Source organism: Dermacentor variabilis, chromosome 4 (genome assembly GCF_050947875.1).
Source record: "Dermacentor variabilis isolate Ectoservices chromosome 4, ASM5094787v1, whole genome shotgun sequence".
NCBI classification, from domain to species: domain Eukaryota; kingdom Metazoa; phylum Arthropoda; class Arachnida; order Ixodida; family Ixodidae; genus Dermacentor; species Dermacentor variabilis.
Window position 1 is genome coordinate 55,789,884 of NC_134571.1, and position 21,898 is coordinate 55,811,781.

Here is a 21,898-nt window from a genome sequence, read left to right on the forward strand (position 1 = left end):
ATGGTAATGAAAGCCTATTTCATCCTGGGCCGAAGGTAAGTAGCAGCCCGTCGTGAGCTTGGGCTGCAGCAAAGACGTGGCGTGAATTCAAGAAACCACTCTGAGCTTATAATATGCTTTCTGCTCGAATCATCTTGCGCCTTACTCATTCTAGATGGCTCTGAAGAAGAAAATCATAATAGTAAGCCTATTTATGTTCATTGCCGGGAGAAGACCCCCCCCCCCCCCCACGTTATCTCCAATTACTTGTGTCAACCGACACCATGTTATGATAGTGTCACCGGCACCATCTTACATGGTGACATAAGGAGAAGGATAATGTGAGAAATTGTTGGTTCACAAAGTAGGTGAAAGCAAACGAAGCGGGCTCGATGAGCATGTACAGGATTCCTTCTACTAATGTCGCATTGTCTTTCTGAAGGATCGCGACACGAGCCTTTTCAGTACACATCACGGCAATGTGACTGCATGATATAAACGGTATATACGTCCGCCGTGTACAGAAAAGAAAAAGGAGCGTTGCCCAAACGCTAAATCACCAGATTCATGGCGAATCGCACACTGTGGGTATGCGCCAGAACTTTTTACTACTACTACTACTACTACTACTACTACTACTACTACTACTACTACTACTACTACTACTACTACCACTACTACTTCTTCTTCTTCTTCTTGCGTTGACGTTGTCCCAGTATTTCAAAGCTCGTAAAAATTGTGAAATGAACATAATTTTTGCATCCTCTTCTTCCCTATATCTTCTTGTTGAGTGCCATTCCTCCGATTCCTCCGTGCACCCTTCCTTTCACATCCCATTTGAGGCAGGCGGGGATTGTGTCCCTCCCGAAGGCAGGTTCTCCGTCTGTTTGCCCGTCTGTTTATGACTATTTAATTCATCATTTTTCCTTCAAATACGAACAACCGCAAGATATCAATGGTAGCGACAGGTGTTTTTGAGCCTCGAACATAGCACGTACTCGCAAATAAATGTGAAATGTGCTACGATGTGCTGGTAGGTTGGTTGTTTCTTGGTGATACGGGCGTGCATGAATTGGGCGGTGCGATGATTCAAGAAAATGTTGAAGAGACTAGGCAGTTTCACCCGAAGGGCGAAGCATTGAAATCGCTAGCAAGGCTCAGCGTTGCGCTGGAGCTCTTCAGACGGTCTTCTAAGAGCACGTTGGCACGACACAGCACGCAAGTCAACTTCTGCGGCTCACCAGAAACAGCCCCCCTGGCAGCTACCAGGCGTCTCACAATGTTGGCGCGGTGAGGAGCGTCACCGCCGGAGTTGCAGGGGCCACGCCTCAGTGTTGCAAGTGATGAGACCAAATTTTGTTGCGTACTGTCTTTTGCACTCGAAGTACTTTATGCACCGCAGCGCATACGTTCTAACCTTCCATGCGCGTGCCCGGCGTGATAGCGTAATATCATGACGACAACGGCGCCAAAAGAGGCGGTGCGAATGCGCTACGAGCGTCGTGTAATTGCTATCGCAATAACAGTGTATGTAGATGTGGAGCCTCGGATTTAGCGACACGTACCCACTCTGGGTGATTGGTCAAGAACCGGGTAGTTCAAAAGAAAATAAGCAAGAAGAAATTTAAAAGAATTCAAGCAAAGTTTGATATAGGTAGGTTAGAATTAGAAGATAAGGATCGGAGAGAATGCTTTTTTTTAGAATGAAGCACAAAATGGAAGCGTAAAAGTTAAAGGAATTGCCCTCGGTTTGGGGGAAAGAAAAGAAAGAAAATCATGAGCAATTCCACTCTGTGTAGGTGGATCCATAGCGAAGCTGTATAGCACACTACAAGGAGGTGAAACAGAATTTTGAAAAAAAGGTACGAACAGGTTTATCGGTGGTAATCGTGACGAAAGGCGCGCACCCACATCTATTATTATACATCCACGTTCATTTGTGCTATGCATTCGTTATATACATTCGTGTTTTCGTTTCGCGATATATTGAGGCAAAGAATTTGAGACCAAAATCACCGCACCGACTGGCAGTGGGTGAATGCCGTAGGCGCATTCGCAGAGGAAGGGCTTAGAGTTTTATTGTGTGGAACTCTATGAGGGAGGGACAGTATGGGAACGCTAGCATGATGAGCGGCATCGGAGCCACCTGTGGAAGAAGACGACGACGAACGCGCGGGTACGAGCCATTGCTGATAATGATAGGTTTTTGCTCAGACAGGTTTGTTGACGGACACGAAAAATGCACGGAACCCTAGCCATAAACAGCTTCGGTCTAAAAGCATGACGAGATGCGTGCTGTTCGCTTTGTTTTTGTGTTCTGTGCATTAGGAGAAACACAACAATTGTTTTGCTCTGTCTTAACGTACTTATTTCCTTTCTTATTTACTGTGCAGATTTCTTTAATTTCAGTCTGGTGCGGTCGTTTCGTTGCATCTATACACCTCTGTGTCGTGGATACAGCATTGATGTTTATAAAATGAAGATAAACATGATTCTAATAAAGACATTATTTTTGCCTCAGTTTCGCTTCGAAGGTCTGACCTTGGGTCTGGCTCATGTTGTGGGATACGTGGGACGCATGCGTCGTATTGCGGTACTTGGCAAGGTGCTGTGGTCGAGGCGTTCTACGGCATCCTTGAATTTACGCTCCTCTGTGAGAAACACGAGGCTCTGGTAGTTCTGCACGACGACGTCTAGCAGCAACGTGAGCCGCGTCTCGCCATCTTCTATTTGGTATTTTGTAGCCACCTCGAAGACGTCAAACTTTTGCTTCCAAATTCTCTAGTCTTGTGCGGGGTTGGAGGTCGACAAGAACGGCGGGATTGGTGGCAGGAACGACGGCATCGCACAGAAAAATATAGTTACTATTCCACCGGAGAAATCAGTGCTTATACCATGTTATGCATGAGTTCGTGATATGCATTCCGGGACGGGTTTGATGGCTTCAATTACCCCTTGTGAAGAACACACATGCAGAACGCACTACAGGAGGACATGTTTTAATTCTGTTATATCCAACAGCCCGTTCCCGCTCTAGCCAGCAGACTCCTCACATCCGTAGCTTAACTCTGTTGGCACGTGTACAGGGCGCTAGCCCCTGCTGCCTGTATATAACCTGTGGAAGCAACCAACATCGACAATAAACGAAGGTAATTAAGATAGCTGTGTACAACGAAGAGGAAGAAGAAGCAGTGTCTCTTCTGGTCGCGCCATGGTAGATGTAGCTGACCCTTTCGTGTTAAGCCGCGAATATACCTACGACCAGCGATCGCCAACGCTTTCGCGCAGGCCAGACAAGCGTCAACCTGCGTACACCACGAAGTTGGACGCCAATGCAGACGCCAAGGCAGATGCCAAGGCGGTGGTCACCGATATCTCCCGAGACTCGTCCAAGTCCGCCGGTGCCCAGATGCGCTCGGCCCAGGCGCACAGCTTCTGGAGCATGTACTATCCCCTCGCGGCGCGCATAAGACCCACGTAAGTGGCAAGTCTCAACCGCCGCTGGCTAAATCGCTACATTTTAAATGTTGATTGTACGCCACTAAACATGTGTATAAACGCCAATTGCTTCACTAGTAGTGCCGAAAATATGTATAAGTTCTTCTGACGATCGCCCCGAAAATGAATCTTCACCGGAGAGGAGGGGAGTCTTTAGGGCCGGTATAACGTAACGATCTTATTTTTTCAATTCTATTTCATTCGTATCATTCACTCTATTCAATATTTAAATAAATTTTCGCGGAGGGCCGCGGTACCAACCATAACGTGGGTGGATTCCACCGCTTGGATTTCTGATGAAGTGCAACAAGGCATAGAATCGTAATAGAGTCATTACGGTATCCCGGCCTAGGTTAGCGAGTAATAAGAAACAGCGAGAGGTGGCAAGAGATGCAGTGCGATATCGCACAGCTTATTTTGGTGATGAACGCATCCAGTGGTAGTCCCTGTCCGTTGCGGCGGACTTGGCACAGGCTTGCAGGAAAATGTGTCGACGCTAAAGAACACACGCGCAAGAAAGGTGAGAAAACAAAAAGCGGACAGGACAGCGCTACTGTCCTGTTTCGGTCCCCGAAAACAGACAGAAGCGATGTCCTGTCCATTGTCTGTTCCCTCACATTTTGTGCATGTGCTCTTGCGTTTCAACCTCTTTTCTATTACGAATATCAGCCAACTAGTTCGATTCATCGTCTTGTGTCACTTGCTCTGTCTGGGGAGATGAGTGATCGCCTGAGCCACAAGCCTCGGCGTGGCGGCGCATCTGCGCGTAACATCCGTGGCCAACTTGGCTTCGTTACGGAGATAGCGTGTTTTCCCAGAATTTGACGAAGTGACCGAACAGTCACGTGAACTACCAATTTTCTGCTGTCGAAGCAAAAGTCGAATCCCTAATTATACAGCGGCGCCGGTGTGATCGCCGCGCAGACGGTACTTCACAGTGACCGACCTGGCGGGAGCCGTGGCCACTATCCTGGCCACCGGAGTGGTCATTCTGAGCCTGGTCATGGTGACCACCGATCTCCCTGGTGACGGAGTGCGCCAAGTACTCGTCAGTGGCCACTTTGGTCACGTCCAGGGACTCAGCCTCAAGGTTCTTGGTCACACGGACGTGTACGCCTTCCTGGGGGTGCCGTACGCGCACCCTCCTCTCGGAGAGCGGCGGTTCCGGCGCACCTTCCTTGAATACGACTTCGGCCAGGTGCACTGTTTCTGCCTTTGTAATGCTAGGGATCACACTAAAAAGGTTTATGGCAGTTAATAACTCTCCAATAGCACTGCCAGCAACAGCTGCTCCCTTTGCCGCCGTCTGAAGAGCGTGCACCCTCTATCTAAGTTCCTATACGCGGTCCGACCCTGAGGTTCTTCTAGGGAGACAGCTTCTTGTTCGTGTTTTATAGGGCTTTCTTTCGTACTTCATCATGCGTTATTCATTCAGTGCCAGATCGGGCACTTTCAGAGTGAAACGCGAAGCTGCATAAGAATGACCGATTGCGAAAAAGAAAAGAAAATAAAGCCACCGGCTTGGCTACGAAAGGACTCGCGATGCCAGTGAATGCATTAGCCTGACGAGGAAGTTCTTGAAGGTGGCTGCGAGGCTTTGTGAAAACCGGAGAATGCTGAAACAGAGTAAGGGCCCATAATTTGATGAGTCATTAAGGGGTATGGAGGATGAGGTACAATGCGAGCGCCAGTTGAACTCAACCGATCACATTTCCTCGCTACGCGTCTCGTAGGGAAGAGGAGCTTCCACGTTGCAAATAAGGCAACGTCTACAATCATCAACAAAACAAAACAATAATGGCGTGTATACACCAATCTCACGACATTCTTCTTTTTCTTTTTTGCCAATGGCAACGTTAGAATTCTGACTCGATCTCACATTCCGTCACGTCGATCTCCGCAGGGTTCGGTGATTGATGCCACGGTGGCCAAGCCCGCGTGTGAGCAGAGGGCGCTTGACGACGATCCGCTGTCGACTGTGTCCGAGGACTGCCTGCACCTCAACATCTGGACGACGTCGCGAGAGTGCCTCTCTCCTCAGTGCGCCAACAAGAGCGTACTTGTCATTCTCCACGACGGTTCTTTCCAGACAGGCGGCAACAGAGACCCGCTATACGACGGAAAGTACGCTCTCGCTGTTGACTCATTATTTGGAAACGGGAAGGTTGGCGCTAGTTGGTACATTAGCCCTACAAATAGCATATTTAGCAAAACGCTGATGGAGAACTGGAGACCGATGCCCAAGCACAGGCCCTATCGTGCTCCCCTCCGTTGGCTGCTTTGAAACCACAAATTCACCATTTAAGTGCGACTATTCACTTCGTGATTCTGCGCAGGTGTTCTGTCATTCTAGAGTACGGCTAGCGGAGGCGCAACATTGACAGAGGAGGCACGAAGTGTGCGAGGACAAAGCTGAAACACAAGCTGCAAATTTTAGTAGAAGAAAGCAGGACTTTATAAAGATGTGATCCGAAATCATATTTTGTAAAGATTCTTTTCATTTTACAATTTTTTTTATACGACGTCAGTGGTCCGCAAGAAGCCGCGCCCAATTCTTGCCGGCACAATTCTGTGGCATGGATGATAAGCAATAGCAGAAGGACAAGAATCCTCACAAAATATTGCCCTAGGTAAACTTCTACGGCGATGCTGTGAGTGCGACTGGAAGCGCTGGATTTATGTACGCACTGAGAATCGCCAGAGGCGGTAGTTCGACGAGACTTTGTTCGAGTAAAGAAGCAGTCTAGTTCCTCGCGGGTAGTCTCCGATTTTTATAGAAGTTATTTGGGGCTTTCAGGAAATATAGTCAAAGTAACTTCGCTCGACTCTGCGTAGGCAGAATGCACAAAGATTTTTTTTTTGTTCGTATACCTATTTGTCATGTATGCTGGCCACCTTCGCTAATCCTATGTGCCGCAGTATGATTGGTGGAGATCTGCTCTTACGAACAGTACAAGTGTAAGCACTGTTATTGTGAATACAGGACCAGGTGTGTACCAAGCCATGAGAGTCATCAGCAGCTGACGCAAACACACGGGGCGCAGCCGGCGTAGTGTGCGAAAAGTAATGTATTTGCTTTCGCGACCCTGCAGATGTGTCTTTTTGGGTACTCCTCAGAGTTTAAAAGTTTGTAGTCGCTAGGGCTGATTGACAATGGGCATGTCAACTTTCATAGTATAGTGACTGCATTTTAATGTGATTAGCATTATTGGCGCATTTCAATTACTTTATGTCTATCTAGCCTGTTTATACCATTCTTCAACTAATATATGTATTATGGCGGATCCTACGCACCTTGTTGGTATCTACGTACAGTGAAGCGTTGTTTAATTGCATGAAGAGCGCCGACATCTATGTTAGTTTATGCGTTATTGCAATGTCAGTGCAAAGCCATACCAAAAGCTGCCGCCCAAACCACATCATCAACATTATAAGCTGTCCAAGGGCAGCCCCTTTACGTCTGCTCGAGTTCGCACGCTTGTGCCTCTCGAGAATGGTTAGAACATGGGGCTGCTGCACTGGAGGACCGAGGTTCAATCCCACCACAAGCACGTAATTAAATGTTCTATGTACGAGCTGTTCGGGAAGACAGCAGCAGCACCCAGCAGCCGTGGCCAGGAAAGTCCGGGAGGCTTCGCAAAGACTCTCCGCTATAATATCTGCTCCGATGCTGGGCGGAATCGAACCCGCGTCGTTGCATGACTTCCTCAGCACAGGAGCCCAGTGGTTCAGCGCTGCGCCACGAATGGCTGTGAGCAGCGAAGGATTAATGGTTACCCGAATTCTAAGGATATAATCTCGTTCTAAAGTTATCCGTAAAGCACGCAACCCCCAGTATGAAATGGCGCATGATTTCAACAGTCTCTTTCATTTACTTTGTTTGATTTGCCTTTGACTGGTCATTTGGGTGCCACTGGGTAGGCGCCCATTCTTGGTCAATGCTCCAGAATGAGTTTGTGCCACTGCGATGACACAACCTGCATTAGAATCCAGAAATGTATTTAGGCATTAATGCGATTAGCTTTCTTGGCCCGACGCTTTAGCGCTTCGTCAAGAACGCCCGTGGGCAGCCAAGGAATAATTGTCAGCGTTAGCACGAACCAGCGCACCAGCGTTGCGATCTCTGAGGCCGTGCAAAAGGGTCGCGACTTTGCGGGCGCGCCGCTAGATGACGCCGCTTGTCCAGAGGAAAGCGCGAGAGAGGAGCCCGGCTGCAGTACACGGCTCATACATGACGCGTTTCGGTGATGGAAATGCGGCGTATGGCTACATTGCTTGCGTGATTATCGCATTAACGTAGACAGCAATCGTGAGATGGGGTCTGGTGGAATTCATTCTAACAACAATAAAATAATATATTTATTGCTAACAACTGTTTTACTTTTACTGGTATTGCTCAACATGATAAAAAAAAAATTTGCTCCGCATCGTTTAATGAGGAACTTGGCATCATTGCCATGTCTGGTTTGTCCGAAAAAGCAAATGAATAACCAACCATCGTGCACTTATCTCGCATGTGCTGAATTGAGCCACTGCAGGGACATGAAAAAGAGTTCCGGCCTGCCCTGATTGAAAATTCCGAACTGGGCCTTGTATACGCAAGCGAGTTATTAAGCTGGAATTGCTCGTAAGAACAGGTGCTACTGAGTTGTGATGTTGGACATAAAGAAAACGTACCCGGCCAAGGGCAAAAATTACACACGAGCTGTAAGGTTGGTGAACACAGATCCAGATCGACAGCGATGCCAAATACTTTATAGGGCGATGAGGAATAAGATATGCGTTCTTTTGGCCAAACTTCAATGAAAACACGGAATAGTAAGCACTAAAAACGCATGTCACTGTACCTTTTCTATTGTGATTGTATGACACATATTCCTTACGCACCACTGTGTGGAGCATGCAATGCTTTGAGAATATGAGACCCGAGACTGAATTCACAAAACTTTTCGTAAGTGCTGTTTGCCGTTTGCCAGCAGCCTTCGTTATAATCGTATCTCCTGCACAATAACTGGTCCTAGCAAAAGAGCTTTTTCTTTTCATTTTCTTTTTATGCGATACGGACGCTGTTCCACTTGTTCTGCAGGTATTTGTGTGGCCTTGGCGACGTGGTTGTCGTGGTGCCCAATTACCGCTTGGGCGCTCTGGGCTTCTTGAACAACGGCAGCGCCGCTGCTCCCGGCAACGTGGGCCTCTACGACCAGCTGTTAGCGCTTGAGTGGACGCGCCACAACATCGGCAGGTTTGGCGGCAACAGCTCAAACTTGGTGCTAGTCGGCTACGGCTCTGGCGCAGCGGCCGCCGGCTATCTGCTTGCTAGCCAGGCCGCCGGCGCGCACGAAGCAGGCGTGGTGCCCAGACGTGTTATCCTTATGAGCGGAAGTCCTCTGACTAGGTATGCATATGTTCTTTTTTTTGCATTTGCGTGCGATGAGGTAGCAAGAATCATGAGTACGCAACGAAACATATACGTTCGTGTGAAAAAAGGATCACTTCTCGACACCGCTTAGTTCGTTGTTCAATTGAATTCTGGACTTCTACGTGCCAAAACCACGACTTGATCATGAGGTACGCCGTGATGGGGGGCTCCGGGTTAATTCTGAGCACCGGGGGATCTCTAACGCACCCCCAATGCGCGGAACACGGGCGTTTTTGCATTTCGCCGCCATCGAAATGCGGCCGCCGTGGCCGGGATTTGACCCCACGACCTCGTGCTTAGCAGTGCAACGCCGTAGCCGCTAAGACACAGCGGCGGGGTAAATTCGTTGTCACATGGTGACTCAACCGTCGTTATTCTTACTTTTCCTCCTTTACAATACCAATTTAAACAATTTAAAACACCTCTAAAACTTAATTCCGAAGGCCGTGCATACACTGCATGATTGGTTACGCAAACACTCACGTATGCACGGATGGGTGGTGGAAGTACTAAAAAACTGCTTAGTAGGTCCAAGGTCCATATATATATATATATATATATATATATATATATATATATATATATATATATATATATATATATATATATATATACACAGCTGTGTGTGTGTGTCTGTGTATGTGTTACAAGAGAAGGGGTACCGAGAGGTACGAATTTTGTTAATCATGACCACATAAAGCCCAACAGACAATGAAGCCAAAAAAAGCAACAGAGAAATTATCTGTACTTGAAACTGAAACGTAGAAAATAATGAAGAAAAGGGAAATGAAAGTGGACGAAAAGATAACTTGTCACCATTGGGAGCCGAACCCGCAACCTCCGCACTTGGCGACAAGTTATCTTTTCGTCCAATTTCATTTCCATTTTCTTCATTATTTTCTACATTTCAGTTTCAATTACAGCCAATTTCTCCTATGTTTTATTTGGCTTCATTGTATGTTGGCTTTGTGTGGTCATGTTCAAATACAGGGGGCCAGTTCGATTGTATCCATTTACTATCAGTGAGTGGCCGATATCGGCATATCGGCGACAGGAACTGCGTGACCTAGTGGCTGCCAATTAGGAACGACAAAAAAATTTGAAAATGAAAATAATAGTTACGTAACGCGACCTCATAACGGCGCGATGCCGACACCTTGCGAGAGTTCCGCTCGGCTACATTTCAGATATCCCGACAACACTGAGACGGCGGGCCGGCGCGTGATCGAGCAAGCCAAGAGGATGCGCTGTCTGAACTCAGGCGAGCCGGACTTTAAGTGCATGCTCGAGGCGAGTGCGTCGCTGATCGTCCAGACGGCCGCACCTCCGCTCTTCTTCCCTTCTTTCACGGGGCTCATTCCCTTCCCTCCCCGCGAGATGCTGCAAAACGAAGAGGCGAGTATCGCATCTGGCCCAGTGACAATGCCTTGCCGAGGATCGGCACGCTTGAGTTCTCGGGTGGTCACTCCATCTCCTTAGATCCATCTCCCAGATGGATCAAGGGACGCGGCATGTTTCCAAGCATGTTGTCGGCATGGCGCCTAGGCTCTGTGCTATAAGACGCTGACTACCCAAGGACGCAATGGCTTAAGTACCGCTGTCCAGCTCAAAAATAACCTGCATAAGCGCGCCAGCCAATTAAGATGAAGCTTTAGCTCAGGCCCAACTCCAACGCGGCCTATTCAAATACATGTAAAACCCAAAAACGTTTTTATGAGATAACCCTTGGACCGATTTTGATGAAATTTGTTGCATTAGAAAGAGAAAGTTAAATTCTAGTGACTGTTGGAAGCGGAATTTCGATTTAGGGCTTGAATTTTCTTAAAACGATTTTCAAAAATTTGACCGTTTGAGAAAAATAGAAGCACGAAGTTTACAAATTCATAGCTCTGCATCAATAACTGATATCGCGGTTCTGTAAACGGCATCCATTAGATCACTCAAAGCGGACAAATTCAATATGTCATTTTACATCTTACGTGAATTTGTTACGTTGGTTACAACGGTTTTGCGAAAGTTGTTTTTCCCTATATGATTAAATTTTTTCATATTCATGTGCAACATATCAATTTTGTCCGCTTTAGATGTACTATTAGATGCAATTCACATAATTGTATTATCATTTTTAGTGGTTGAGTTAGAGAGTTGTAAACTTGATAGTATCGTTTCTTGAAAATTTAAAATTTTTGTCAATCTTTAATAAAAAATTGACGACCTAACTCAAAAATTCAAAACCAACAGTCACTACATATTAAGTTTGTCTTTTAAATGCAACAAACCACGTCAAATTTGGTGCAGTGGTTGCCGAGAAAAACGAATTCTCCTTTTACATGTATTTAGATAGGAGCACTCGAGCTAAAGCTTCCTCTTAAGGTCACTCATTTGAGGGACGTCAAGCGTTTCTCTGTTTTCCTGCGTGTGGATGAGGGCTGATTTCGCCATACAGATCTTTGTGTTACTGGCTTTGTGATGAAACCTTAACGTCTAGACTATTTGTATGAGAGATCACGATATGTTTATAGTCAGCTAAACGCAATATTATTGCGATAGCAATTACATGGACATTCCTAGCGCATTTCGGCCGTCGGCGTCACCATAATCCGTGTAAAGCACAAGTGCCATAACATCATGGCCGCGCGCCGTATGCTGTGGGTGCTGGTGAAAACGTTCAAGGTAGAGCCGTGGATGGTGGCTCGATTTCGCGGGCGCAAGGGCAGAAGGCGGGGGAAAAGCGCGCTGTCTTCCATTCCGGAACGTGGAGGAGGGCGGGAGCGCGTTAGGTGCACCGAGGACTGATAGCTTCACGTGCGCTGTGTTCTCGCCACTTAGTTCGCGTTGAAGCGAGATGCCGCACGAAGCTTAATTCGCTCGCCGCAGCTGCCGCTCTTCCTCACGATAGCGTTTTGGCGGCAAGTGTCCGCGGTCATCGAGTGAGATATGTGTTTATGTTTGCCTGTGCGCGTGTGACACCATGCTTGTAGTTTAGTTAGGAAATGAATAAGTCCAATAAAGCTACTCTCCTCAATTCGTATAGCTGTCTGATCATTTGCTATCGCAATCGATCCTTCGCTTTTCGGGCGAAACAGCGACTCTTTTCAAGTCACTAATAGCGAACTTTTATTTTCCGGTTCGCCTACCATTTACATTACGAGAGCAATAGCACTTCACCTGTGAGCTGACCCCAGCTGCCGTGAAGTCAGGGACGAGCGCTGAATTCCCTTCGTTCGCGGACCATGTTTCGGAGGGCAGGGGCACTGCGATTTTGTGGGTCGAATTTGTGGTCAATAGCGTACGTTGTTTAACTGCGCTAACAAATCGGATCACAGAGACAGAGTGGGACAAGGACGGGCGCAGTCAATACTTTGGTTTGTCACAGCGTCTCAGCTTTATCACGCTGGCTCAGGCTCTATATAGCGCAGGATATGGCGGTGCATGCGCTCAACATGGTAGAGGACAAGTACACGTTGCTGATGAAGCGTGTTATTATGTACCATTCTCTTCTGGCGTACATACGTATGCAGCAACAGCCCTGACAATATCAGCTTTCCAACACATCCATAAATTTCCTGAGCGCGAAAGACAGCGCATACCGATTAGGCAAACCTACGTGGAGCTGTTTCCTAACCCCATTGCGAAGGCGCGCCACCTCTCACACACTCACAACACTGTATTTTGTCTTTATTCTCCGTTTCTTGCATGAAGACATAACGACAGATCCAAGGAAATTCTGCTCTGTCCCGTTGTGTTTTCGTGGGGGCAGTAACGGAAATTTCTTGCACATTGTTATCTCGTCAGCTTACATCGCTGTCCCTCCTCCCCAGAATCGCATAGCAGGCATTGAAATTCTCCTCGGCCACATGGACAGCGAAATGGTGCACGCCGTGCAGACTGGTGCGGACAATGTCGCTTCGTCCAGCAACGAAACGGTGGCCGCCGTCGAGCTGTTCCGTTCACTCGGCCTCAACATTTCAACAGTTGACGCCATCATCGAGAGATATAAGAAGGTATATACTACGTCATGTTATCGTGTAAAAGTTTTGCGTTAAGGTAATAAGTCAGGATACTGCATTAAACATCAGAACTCTGCTATTAGTGGGATGATATCATTTCTTTTTCCTGTTTTAGATTTCACTTAGCCGGTTCGCTTTAATAAAACTGATCTATCGTATAGGCTCACATTAACTCAGATAACTATGTCAAGTACGAAACGAAGTGGCAGGTGTTCTTACGAACAATTCTGGCCTAAAAACGTTTTTGTCAACGCAGGTCGTAGTTTCAGGTGATAACGGGCACAAAACGGAGGCGGCTACTGCTTTTACAAATATTCCTAGGGTAACAACGTTTATTGCCAATACAGGTCGTGGGTTCGTATGCACAGCACATATGTTCGTAGGAAGGCTGCGTGAAATTACAAGCGGCCGTTTAGTGGCATATATAATTAAAATGTGGCGCTTGTCACTTTGAAAACGCACGGCTGACGCAGGACTTGAATCGTTTTTGCTTACACGAAACATGAAGTGATACTAGCGTCAATATTTTACTCGAATAGAATTACTCGAACAAAATGTTCTTAACATTTTTTCTTGGAATTTGTCTTTTAAAGTCGGGCATGCAGTGATCACAAGACTGCGATTAAACAAGTTTATGAAACGAATTTACCTTGTTTATCACGAATATTTGTCCTTGGCCAGAAATAGCCATCGTGTCGTAGTCTTCGTATATTTGTCGATCCGTCAACATCGTTATTATCATTACGGTTGTCGTCACTGCTGTTCGTGATTGTCGTCGGTCAGCTGTAAATGTAGTGCGTGACAGAATTTAATATACCATGCGCTCACTTTTCTTTTCAAAACTTGTATTACCGTGAGCTTTACTAGAGAAAACACGTATCGTTTGATAGCCTCCTTCTGCATACCAATAAATACGCACAACTGCCAAGATTAAAGGTGAAGGGAGAGGTCACTGTATCCTGTCCGTTTCCGGCATCTATGGCATCTATTGCAGGCAAATCTTTTGGTTGGCTGCAAAGGATGAAGCGCGCTGCACTGCGCTATCACGTTTCAGTTGCTTCAGTATCGGTTTATATGCTCGGCGAAGTAAGGCCAGTCCACCAATACCTTGCATGCTTTGATGTTGATGGATTGGTCTTCCATCACCAGTGAAGTTGTCATCTGTATGGACATAAACATGAGCGTTCGGAGAACGTTAGCTGAAATTTTAACAAACGGGAAATTGGTCGAAGGAAACGCGAGATACTGGGGGACACCTGCAGCCGTGAGAACTGCACTGATCCTTGCCTATATTTTCCGTTTCGGGCACAGCGCATCGTGATCTACACCGTACGAGGCAATCCGCCACACGCTCGCGTGATCCCTTTCATAGTGCTCATGACAGTAAGTTCTTAAGCATGCATGGCTGCTACATGTGTCCCACTCTCACGCAATGGACAATGCTCGGGCCTCGATGCGTGCAGTGGCATCGATCTTTGTTGCAGCAGCAGAGGAGGCCTCTTTCGTTCCTCAAAAGTAGTGAGCTTAGTGCTTATAGCTAACAGCGCGGCGAAGACGAGGGCGAGTGACAAAACGCGTTGTCTTCGTTTTCGTCACGATGGTAGTTTTAACCATGCACCAGTACCAAACTTATCAAGTTTTACCTTCTCTTTAGTATAACGAGCTTGTCGCGGTAAGCGCTAATTAGTACGGTCCTGTCCTCCTGTCCGTGATCTGCCCTTTATTCCATCTCACCTACTCAGTGCAATGAAGCGAAAGCAATGAATTCTGTCAGCCAGTCAGGTAAAAGAACAGAACAAGGACTCCTCCACTAATTGATTTTGATCGCGCGACGCCTTCTGAATGCAAGTTTCGCGGAAGGACTAGTAGCTCACAATGAATGAGCGCTCCTGCCCGGCTCTTGTTACTGATTTACTGACATGCCGCCTTTGGCCGCACTATACTGCGCATTGTGTGACAGAGCATATATAGTACGTGTATAAACGATTTCGCTAGCTCACTGTCTTTCCAATATAGCGTAAACGAGTTTTGCGGCACCGCACTCGGCTAGTGCAGAAGTACAGCTGGGAGACGACGGAGGTATTACACCAGATGCTCGAGGACCTGCTGGTCGCGTGCCCTGTACGGGAATTCAGTCAAATTCTGGACTCGACGGGTGAAAATCGCATCTTCCGCTACCTCATCTCATCCAAGGCCACTGGTCCGGTGGTCAAGGCGGGCGACATGCTGCGGCTGTTGTTCGGAAAGCCCTTTCTGCGACCGCTCGAGCACGACAGCATGCGGCCCGCTAGTGAGCTAGTCATCAACCTTTGGACGAGCTTCGCCAGGACAGGGTGCGTCCTGACGAACATATTGCTTTGACCCTAATGTGTATATACTCGTGCATTCACTCACCACGAAGGCGGGAAGAAATTGGGCGTGTACAGGATACACCACCATATGTATGAAAAGGTGATCCCATTCGGGCCTCAAACAAAGCAGCACTGAAGCCCCCAGATCGCACTGCTGAAACTTGCTGTGTAGCTCTGAGGGCAAGGTGGTGTTTATTTTGAATTTTCTTGATGTAGGTGGGAAAAGAAACGCGTGTTACACTCTTGAATGAAAATCACCTGTTCCCATTGATACTGATCCACATGGTACGGGGTCATCTGCTCCTGACAAGAGCACGTTATTAATGCTCATTCTGATAGAACGTCAACGCTTCATCTAGCTGATCGGCAATAAGTAGCTGATACTAGGCCTATCTACAGGTAATCATTCTCACATTTACGCTGCATCGGCGCTTGAATAATGACGATTCATTTCTCCTAAGAGTGGATGATCCTGCCACCGTCTGTAACAAAGACCACATTCATGTTGTTGTTTTGTCAATAAAATTCTGTTCCAAAGTTTCTGGCGTCGCTGCAGGCTCACGACGTATAATCAACGTGCTTGCTATTACATCATTCACCAATTTTGACATGATGGTCGATCACGGAAGGCTTTTACGAAAGAATTGCGAATCATCCCTCTTATTTATGAAAGTCTTTATACTTTAGATCCTTTCGAACAGTAGATACCAGTCGATCGTGATGTTAGACAAATTATTATTGAAGCCGACTGGTTAATGACGAGCTGCACTTACGAACGAAAAAATCGTTCAATTTGAGCCCCCGAGCCCGTATTTAAAAAAAGAAAGAGAACTTCTCTAACGTAAAAGGGGTTTCTCATTGGCCAGCGCTCAGGCTCCCACCTATTATGAAAACGCTATACTTGATAATGAGACGATTGTCGTAGCGATGACCCATCGTGGACTACTATTGCGTGTACGAGAACTTTTTCGAGTGCTGTTCCTAGGGCCTGGCAATGCTGTTCTTGCACAAGAGAAACTAGTTCGATACAACGCTGATCCACGCGAGAGACAATGGCAGCAAAGGCGCCGGCTAACGACGAGCACTTCATATTACTGTAATCTTGTCACTGAAAACAACAACGCAAAAAAATACCTTTTACAGCGAGCAGTCTGCGCACCGTGCACTATAGGGCCGCCGCAGACGAGCCACCATTGAAGGCCTTACTTTAGAGCAAGCAAGCATCAGCCGCCACCTGTCGCTCTAGTAACGTTCTACCGAGATGTTGGAGATCGCCTAATACCACGGCATTATTTATTTAAAATGTACAGAATAGAAGGCAGGCGTGCTCTGTCGTGAACAGCAAAAAACAGCGTCAGAGACACAAAGGATAGAGATGAGACTGTGCGCGAGCTTTATCCTCCTCAGCTGCACAATGAGTGCCCGTATTTACGACTATTCGTCATGAAGCCCTTACCGCAGGCGAGCACAAGCTCAACCGCCAGCGCTAAACATATCCGGTTGCCGAAAATGACAGTCTTCAGCAACAACGCAGCGTTATATGGCACTGCGCCTGACACGAAATATCACGAAACGCTTAACTTCGATACGCATGCAAGTCAACGCTACGTACTCGACTGACTGAAGCGCGGCTGATCCACTCGAGCAACCTTACTTTCCACTGCAGCGAAGTCAAGCGTGTTATAATAGGCGGGCACCGCAAGTTTTCTCGCTGCGCTACGAATCCAACAACAGGCGAGCGACCGCTCGACCACTTGCACCGTTTTTGTGCGATGGCGATTACATGGACACTCCAGGCGCATTTCTGCTGTCGCCGTCGCCGTGATGTTACGTATAAAGTCTGAAGGCGATAACACCGTCGCCGCGCGCCCTGCGCAGTATGTGCGAGTGAAAGCGTGCGATGGGAACCAACAGTCGCGGCTCAATCTCGACTGCGCGAAAGGGAGGAACGCAGGAAGGAAGCGCCCCGACTGCCGTCGCGCGCCAGGCCCCCAACGTTGCGAGGCACGTGGGTGGAGGGGGCGGCGTTCTACTCCGGCTTTAACTGCGCATATGGCGGCTGCGCGCGGTCGCGCGGCCGTATATATCTGTGTTGTCGGCAGAGTATAGGTGCATCGGCGGCTCGTGTACAGCTCTGTGCGTACTGTGTGTTCTCGGCGCTCAGTTTCCGTTGAAGCGAAAGACAGCACGAAGGTCACTTCGCTCGCTGCTGCTGCCGCGTCTCCTAATGCCAGCGTTTTGACAGCGAATGTCCGCGGTCATCGAGTATGATGTGTTCATGTTTGCCGTGCGCGCTGACACCATGCTTGTTAATTTAGTTAGCAAACGACTGTTTGCAAGTTGAAACGGCCTATTAAAGTATTATCCTTACTTCGTGTGGCCGTCTGCTAAATTGCCGTCGCAATCGATGCTTCGCCTTTCGGGCGAAACTGCAACAATTTCTTTTTCTACGCGTACGCGACTACAGTTTCATTTGCGCTGTAAATATTCAGAAAATCTTTATGAAATTGGGTTATTTGACCAGCGCTAGAAATAATAATGACGCTGTTGGAACCAACCGCCGTGGTCTGAGCAGGTCGCAAACAGGCATTTTCTACCCGCGCACAATTACCTATGTTCCCAAACGAATGTTGTTGCGCGTGTAATGTTAACGACAACATTCACACTGCCGTAAGAGTCCTACAAACCTACCGCTATAAACTCGAATGAAAAGGGTAAAAGCAAACATCACGCCGCTACATTCGTCTTCTTCGACCGGTAAGCTTGCACGCAATAAGATAGCAATGCAGACGGAACGCATAACACTCTGCAGCTTTAACCAAAGCTCTACCAGCTGACTGCTCACCACAGCGGCGGAAAAAATTTGGAGGACGCTTAAGCTTCGCTTAAAGAGTGGAACGCGTAGCATTCAAAGATCCCTGACTGCTTCTCACGCTTCACGGCAGCTGCAGCGCATGTAACCGCAATGTTTACCGGGAAACACTCGCGGCGAACGCTATGCACGAAGGCGGGCTTTCTGGTAGAAACGCGGCCTCTTGCACTGGCCGCGATGCGGTGGAGGCGAGCGCCATCTGGAAGTGTTTCAAGGAAGAGGCGCGCCGCTCCTTGGACTCCGAGATATTTACGCGCCGGCGTGCGCAAATGGCGGACGCTGTCTCCTGTCTACGCATTGTAGAAAGACTGGAAAAGGGTTTGTTTTGAGTTTTCGCGCGACCGAATTATGTTTTCTGGTATATTCAAATTACAATCGGACAGCTATCATGTCTGTAGGTTGTGCGTAAGTCGTATAGTTTACGATTGTTCTACTTATTTTACCTTGAGAAATTCAATTACTTCAGTCATTTCTTTGCGTCACGTGGAAGGCCTGGGTATGCGGGGTTCGAAAATGTTTTTGCCGAAACGACGTCCGACGCCGGATTTTCTGCTACACGGGCTCCTTAACGCTATCGCGTTAAAAGCTGAGCGGTGCCTGCAGCCGCCGTGGTCATCCGAACAAACGCTGATCTAAAGATGCTCGATGACGGGCACTGACATGTGACCAAATATGGCAGCGTCCATGGGTATGGAGCTGTAAAAAGTATGTAAGTACAAGAGATATGCGACAAAATACGACAAGGTGCCATTTTGCAGCAAACCTGCGTTCCTGCTTTTTGCAAGCACGTCAACAAATATCCTGCAGAACATTGCAGAATAAACAAGTACAACTGTAATTTACCAGAGGACGACAGACATGGTATAACGTAAACATTTATAAAGGAGTCATAAAGCAAAATCAGAATACTACTATATGATATTCAATTGACTCGGAATGTGACCGCGTTCTATTTCCGGCTGGAGAATTTTTGTGAATTGCTTAATTTTTTCGCACATCAGGCTTATGTTGTAAGAATAAAAGTTCATTACCCGTATTCATAAAAGTTCCCGCGCTAAAGCATTTCTTAAAAGCAAATTCATGCAACCAGTTTGACATATTATTTGCGAAGGCGCCCTGCCAACGACAAACAGATGTTACTGACCACACGTTTTGTGAATTTGGCTCCCAGGTGAAGAATAAGCCTTGCTAGCACGTGGACGTATGCAAGACTCAAAACTCGGTCTGCAAGACAAACAAATCAAAAGGGAACTTAAGGAGCATTCACGCCATGTATGTGAAAGATATCGCGACACAGTTTTATACTAAAACATGAAAACGGCACTGAAACGGAACGACAGTAAGGATGACAGAACAATGTGCTAACAAGTGTGTGGTATCATCCGGAGTAACGCCTATTTTCATGTGTGTGTGTAATAATTCCGTTCATATGCGTTTGCAAGCACTATAACAGTGACTCGTCTTTCTATCCGCAGGAGTATCCCTGACATCAATGGGTTCACCTTAGGCCGGTTTACCTTCCGCATAGGCCGCGCAAGGAAAAAGAATGATGACAGTTTGGACAGTCGTAAGGAATACTGCGAGTTTCTAAAAGAAGTTGATGTGCAATGACGGATCAAATCAAGCAATAGTGAAGATGCGTGGAGAAGCTAGTGATCGGCAGAACGCTCTTAACGTGTCCATGCGCGTGTGTTTTCGAGTGTACACTAACATCACTCAACACGTTTACAATCTGAGAATGCGTACTGTTTCTACAAACATTACAATTCTGAGCAAGAGCACAAGGTCATGAGTTCTGGTCCCAACAATAGCCACATACCAATAGGAGCAAACCTGGCTTAAAAAAAAGATGTTTTATGTGGGCTTAGTATGGGAATGAGTAAATCAAGGTATTTATTTATTTGTTCGCATGATAATACATGGAAACGGACCGGTACTAAAAGCCAGAAATGTCGCTTGAAAATTTTACCAGGTCGGAAGTAGAAAGAACTTGGGTGAAAGGAGCGCTGATGTTCACTTCCTTCATTACATAAATTTATGCTCGCAAGCTTCCTCGCACAGACTGCTTTGTGTGTCCTATTTGTAGTGTTTTTCGTTTGCTGCATTCTATTAACTTTTTTACAGCACAGACTGAACAACACTACCTAGAAACTGTGTGATTCGTCACAATTAATGCGAACAAATCGAGGACGTTACAGCAGGCAGAACAGGGCTCGTAAGGTGGCGTAGGAACTTATTGCTAAAATAATTGAATACGAAAAGACAAATAAAACATCCCCTGGTGGCGCTAATAAAACGACTCCTTTTTGCTACCGTCATCATCATTGGAATCGTCAACATAATAATTTAATTGCAACGGTAGCGGTAAATCAGAGAGAATAACATGTAGAGAATTGTGTAGGGTGGTTAGCATTAACAGCGTCCGGTAGGTTACCCTGCACAGGGTATGACGGACTAGAAGGATGAGCGAAAGAGAACGTTCCCTGAACACACGTGCGTGCAAAATGTAACACGTGCCTATTTCATCGCTTGGTTCTGGTTTATGCTGTATACAGTGACAGCTGGCACTTCAGCCTAAAGCCGGGTATACATTGGCGGGTTAGTTCGTATTGGATCTTGAAAACGGAAGCACTAGACACAAACATAACGAAAAGAGAAGTGAACTTGCTCGTATGAACTCGCAACAAAACATATTTCATGCCCCGTGGTACGAAGGCGTAAACTGTTCAACGCGCGCCAGTGATAGGTGAAGCCAGGCCTGGGCACTTGGGTCACACCGGGTGGAGCGGCAGCTCAGTTTGGTTCCTCAATAGTTCCAGTGCATCAGGTGAAACCGACAAACGCTACAGTCTTGAATTCGCGCAGCCAGCAAAACCTGCCTGTGACACCTGCAGGTGCGTTCTGTGCCATCAGGCGCAGGATAAATGTCTTTTATGTCGAATGGCAATAAGTGGTGTAAAACGACGAGGACTTGAACATTGAGTAAGAGCTGGCCTCAACTACCAACTGCCATCTCCAATTGGTAGTTCCATTATTCTATTACTCTACGTCCTACGGATCTATTTCGTATCTCACGGAAGGTACACTACATACGTTGCTGTCCTCACTGTCTCGCGCTACGTGTTGCCCTTCGACACGAATGACCAACTTGCCAAAAACAAGATCCTGCTTGAGCAATGTCTTTCAGATGATGAGACGTCATTGTATAGTGCTCAGATGAAATTGATGCGGTCGTACGCTTCCTCGGGAACGATGTTGACCGTCGCATTGAGAATCCAGGGCATGAAATGCGACACGCTGGCATACACCCCTGGGAAGGCAGCCGAGCCGCAGCCGACACCAAAGGACACGACGCCGACGAGTTCGTAGTAGGTTCCGCCGTCACGATCCACGTTCACGACCAGCGGGCCCCCGGAGTCTTGCTGCGAGCAATATTTATTTATTTATTTATTTATTTATTTATTTATTTATTTATTTATTTATTTTCACTTACTTCCTCCCATAACAAGGTTTATTAGCAGGAATCGGCAACTAAAGCAACGGTGAATAGATAACTGACAGCACAATTAGGATAGGTTGCGGAAGGGGGAAGAAAAGTGGCATTCAAAAGCACCGAGAGATCAGTTAGGTAGGTAGGTTGCATGTCTGTAACTGCTATCAGCTTCACCGTGAAGAGAACCGTGGTAAGACAGACAGCGTGCCATAACCAACTGCCAGGAGACTGCAACACCAGCTACCCGTGACGTCACGCGCATCGTAGCGTCTGTCG

The 21,898-nt window shown here is 47.1% G+C and overlaps 2 protein-coding genes across 2 annotated transcripts in view; one reads left to right on the forward strand and one right to left on the reverse strand.

The window, feature by feature from the left end:
- Positions 1 to 19,740, forward strand: LOC142578211 (cholinesterase-like). The gene is made up of 9 exons (XM_075687614.1): positions 1 to 35; positions 3,268 to 3,456; positions 4,402 to 4,675; positions 5,381 to 5,601; positions 8,564 to 8,872; positions 10,084 to 10,291; positions 12,718 to 12,900; positions 14,923 to 15,239; positions 19,605 to 19,740. Exons 1-9 carry the CDS (start codon positions 1 to 3, stop codon positions 19,738 to 19,740), a joined length of 1,872 nt encoding a protein of 623 aa, XP_075543729.1.
- LOC142579184 (clotting factor B-like) overlaps positions 18,941 to 21,898 on the reverse strand; it is a 23,817-nt gene continuing 20,859 nt past the window's right edge. Inside the window, exon 10 of the mRNA XM_075689151.1 lies at positions 18,941 to 21,551. Within this exon, the coding sequence (XP_075545266.1) occupies positions 21,342 to 21,551 (210 nt within the window). The 3' untranslated portion in view covers positions 18,941 to 21,341. The remainder of the gene's footprint in view (positions 21,552 to 21,898) is intronic.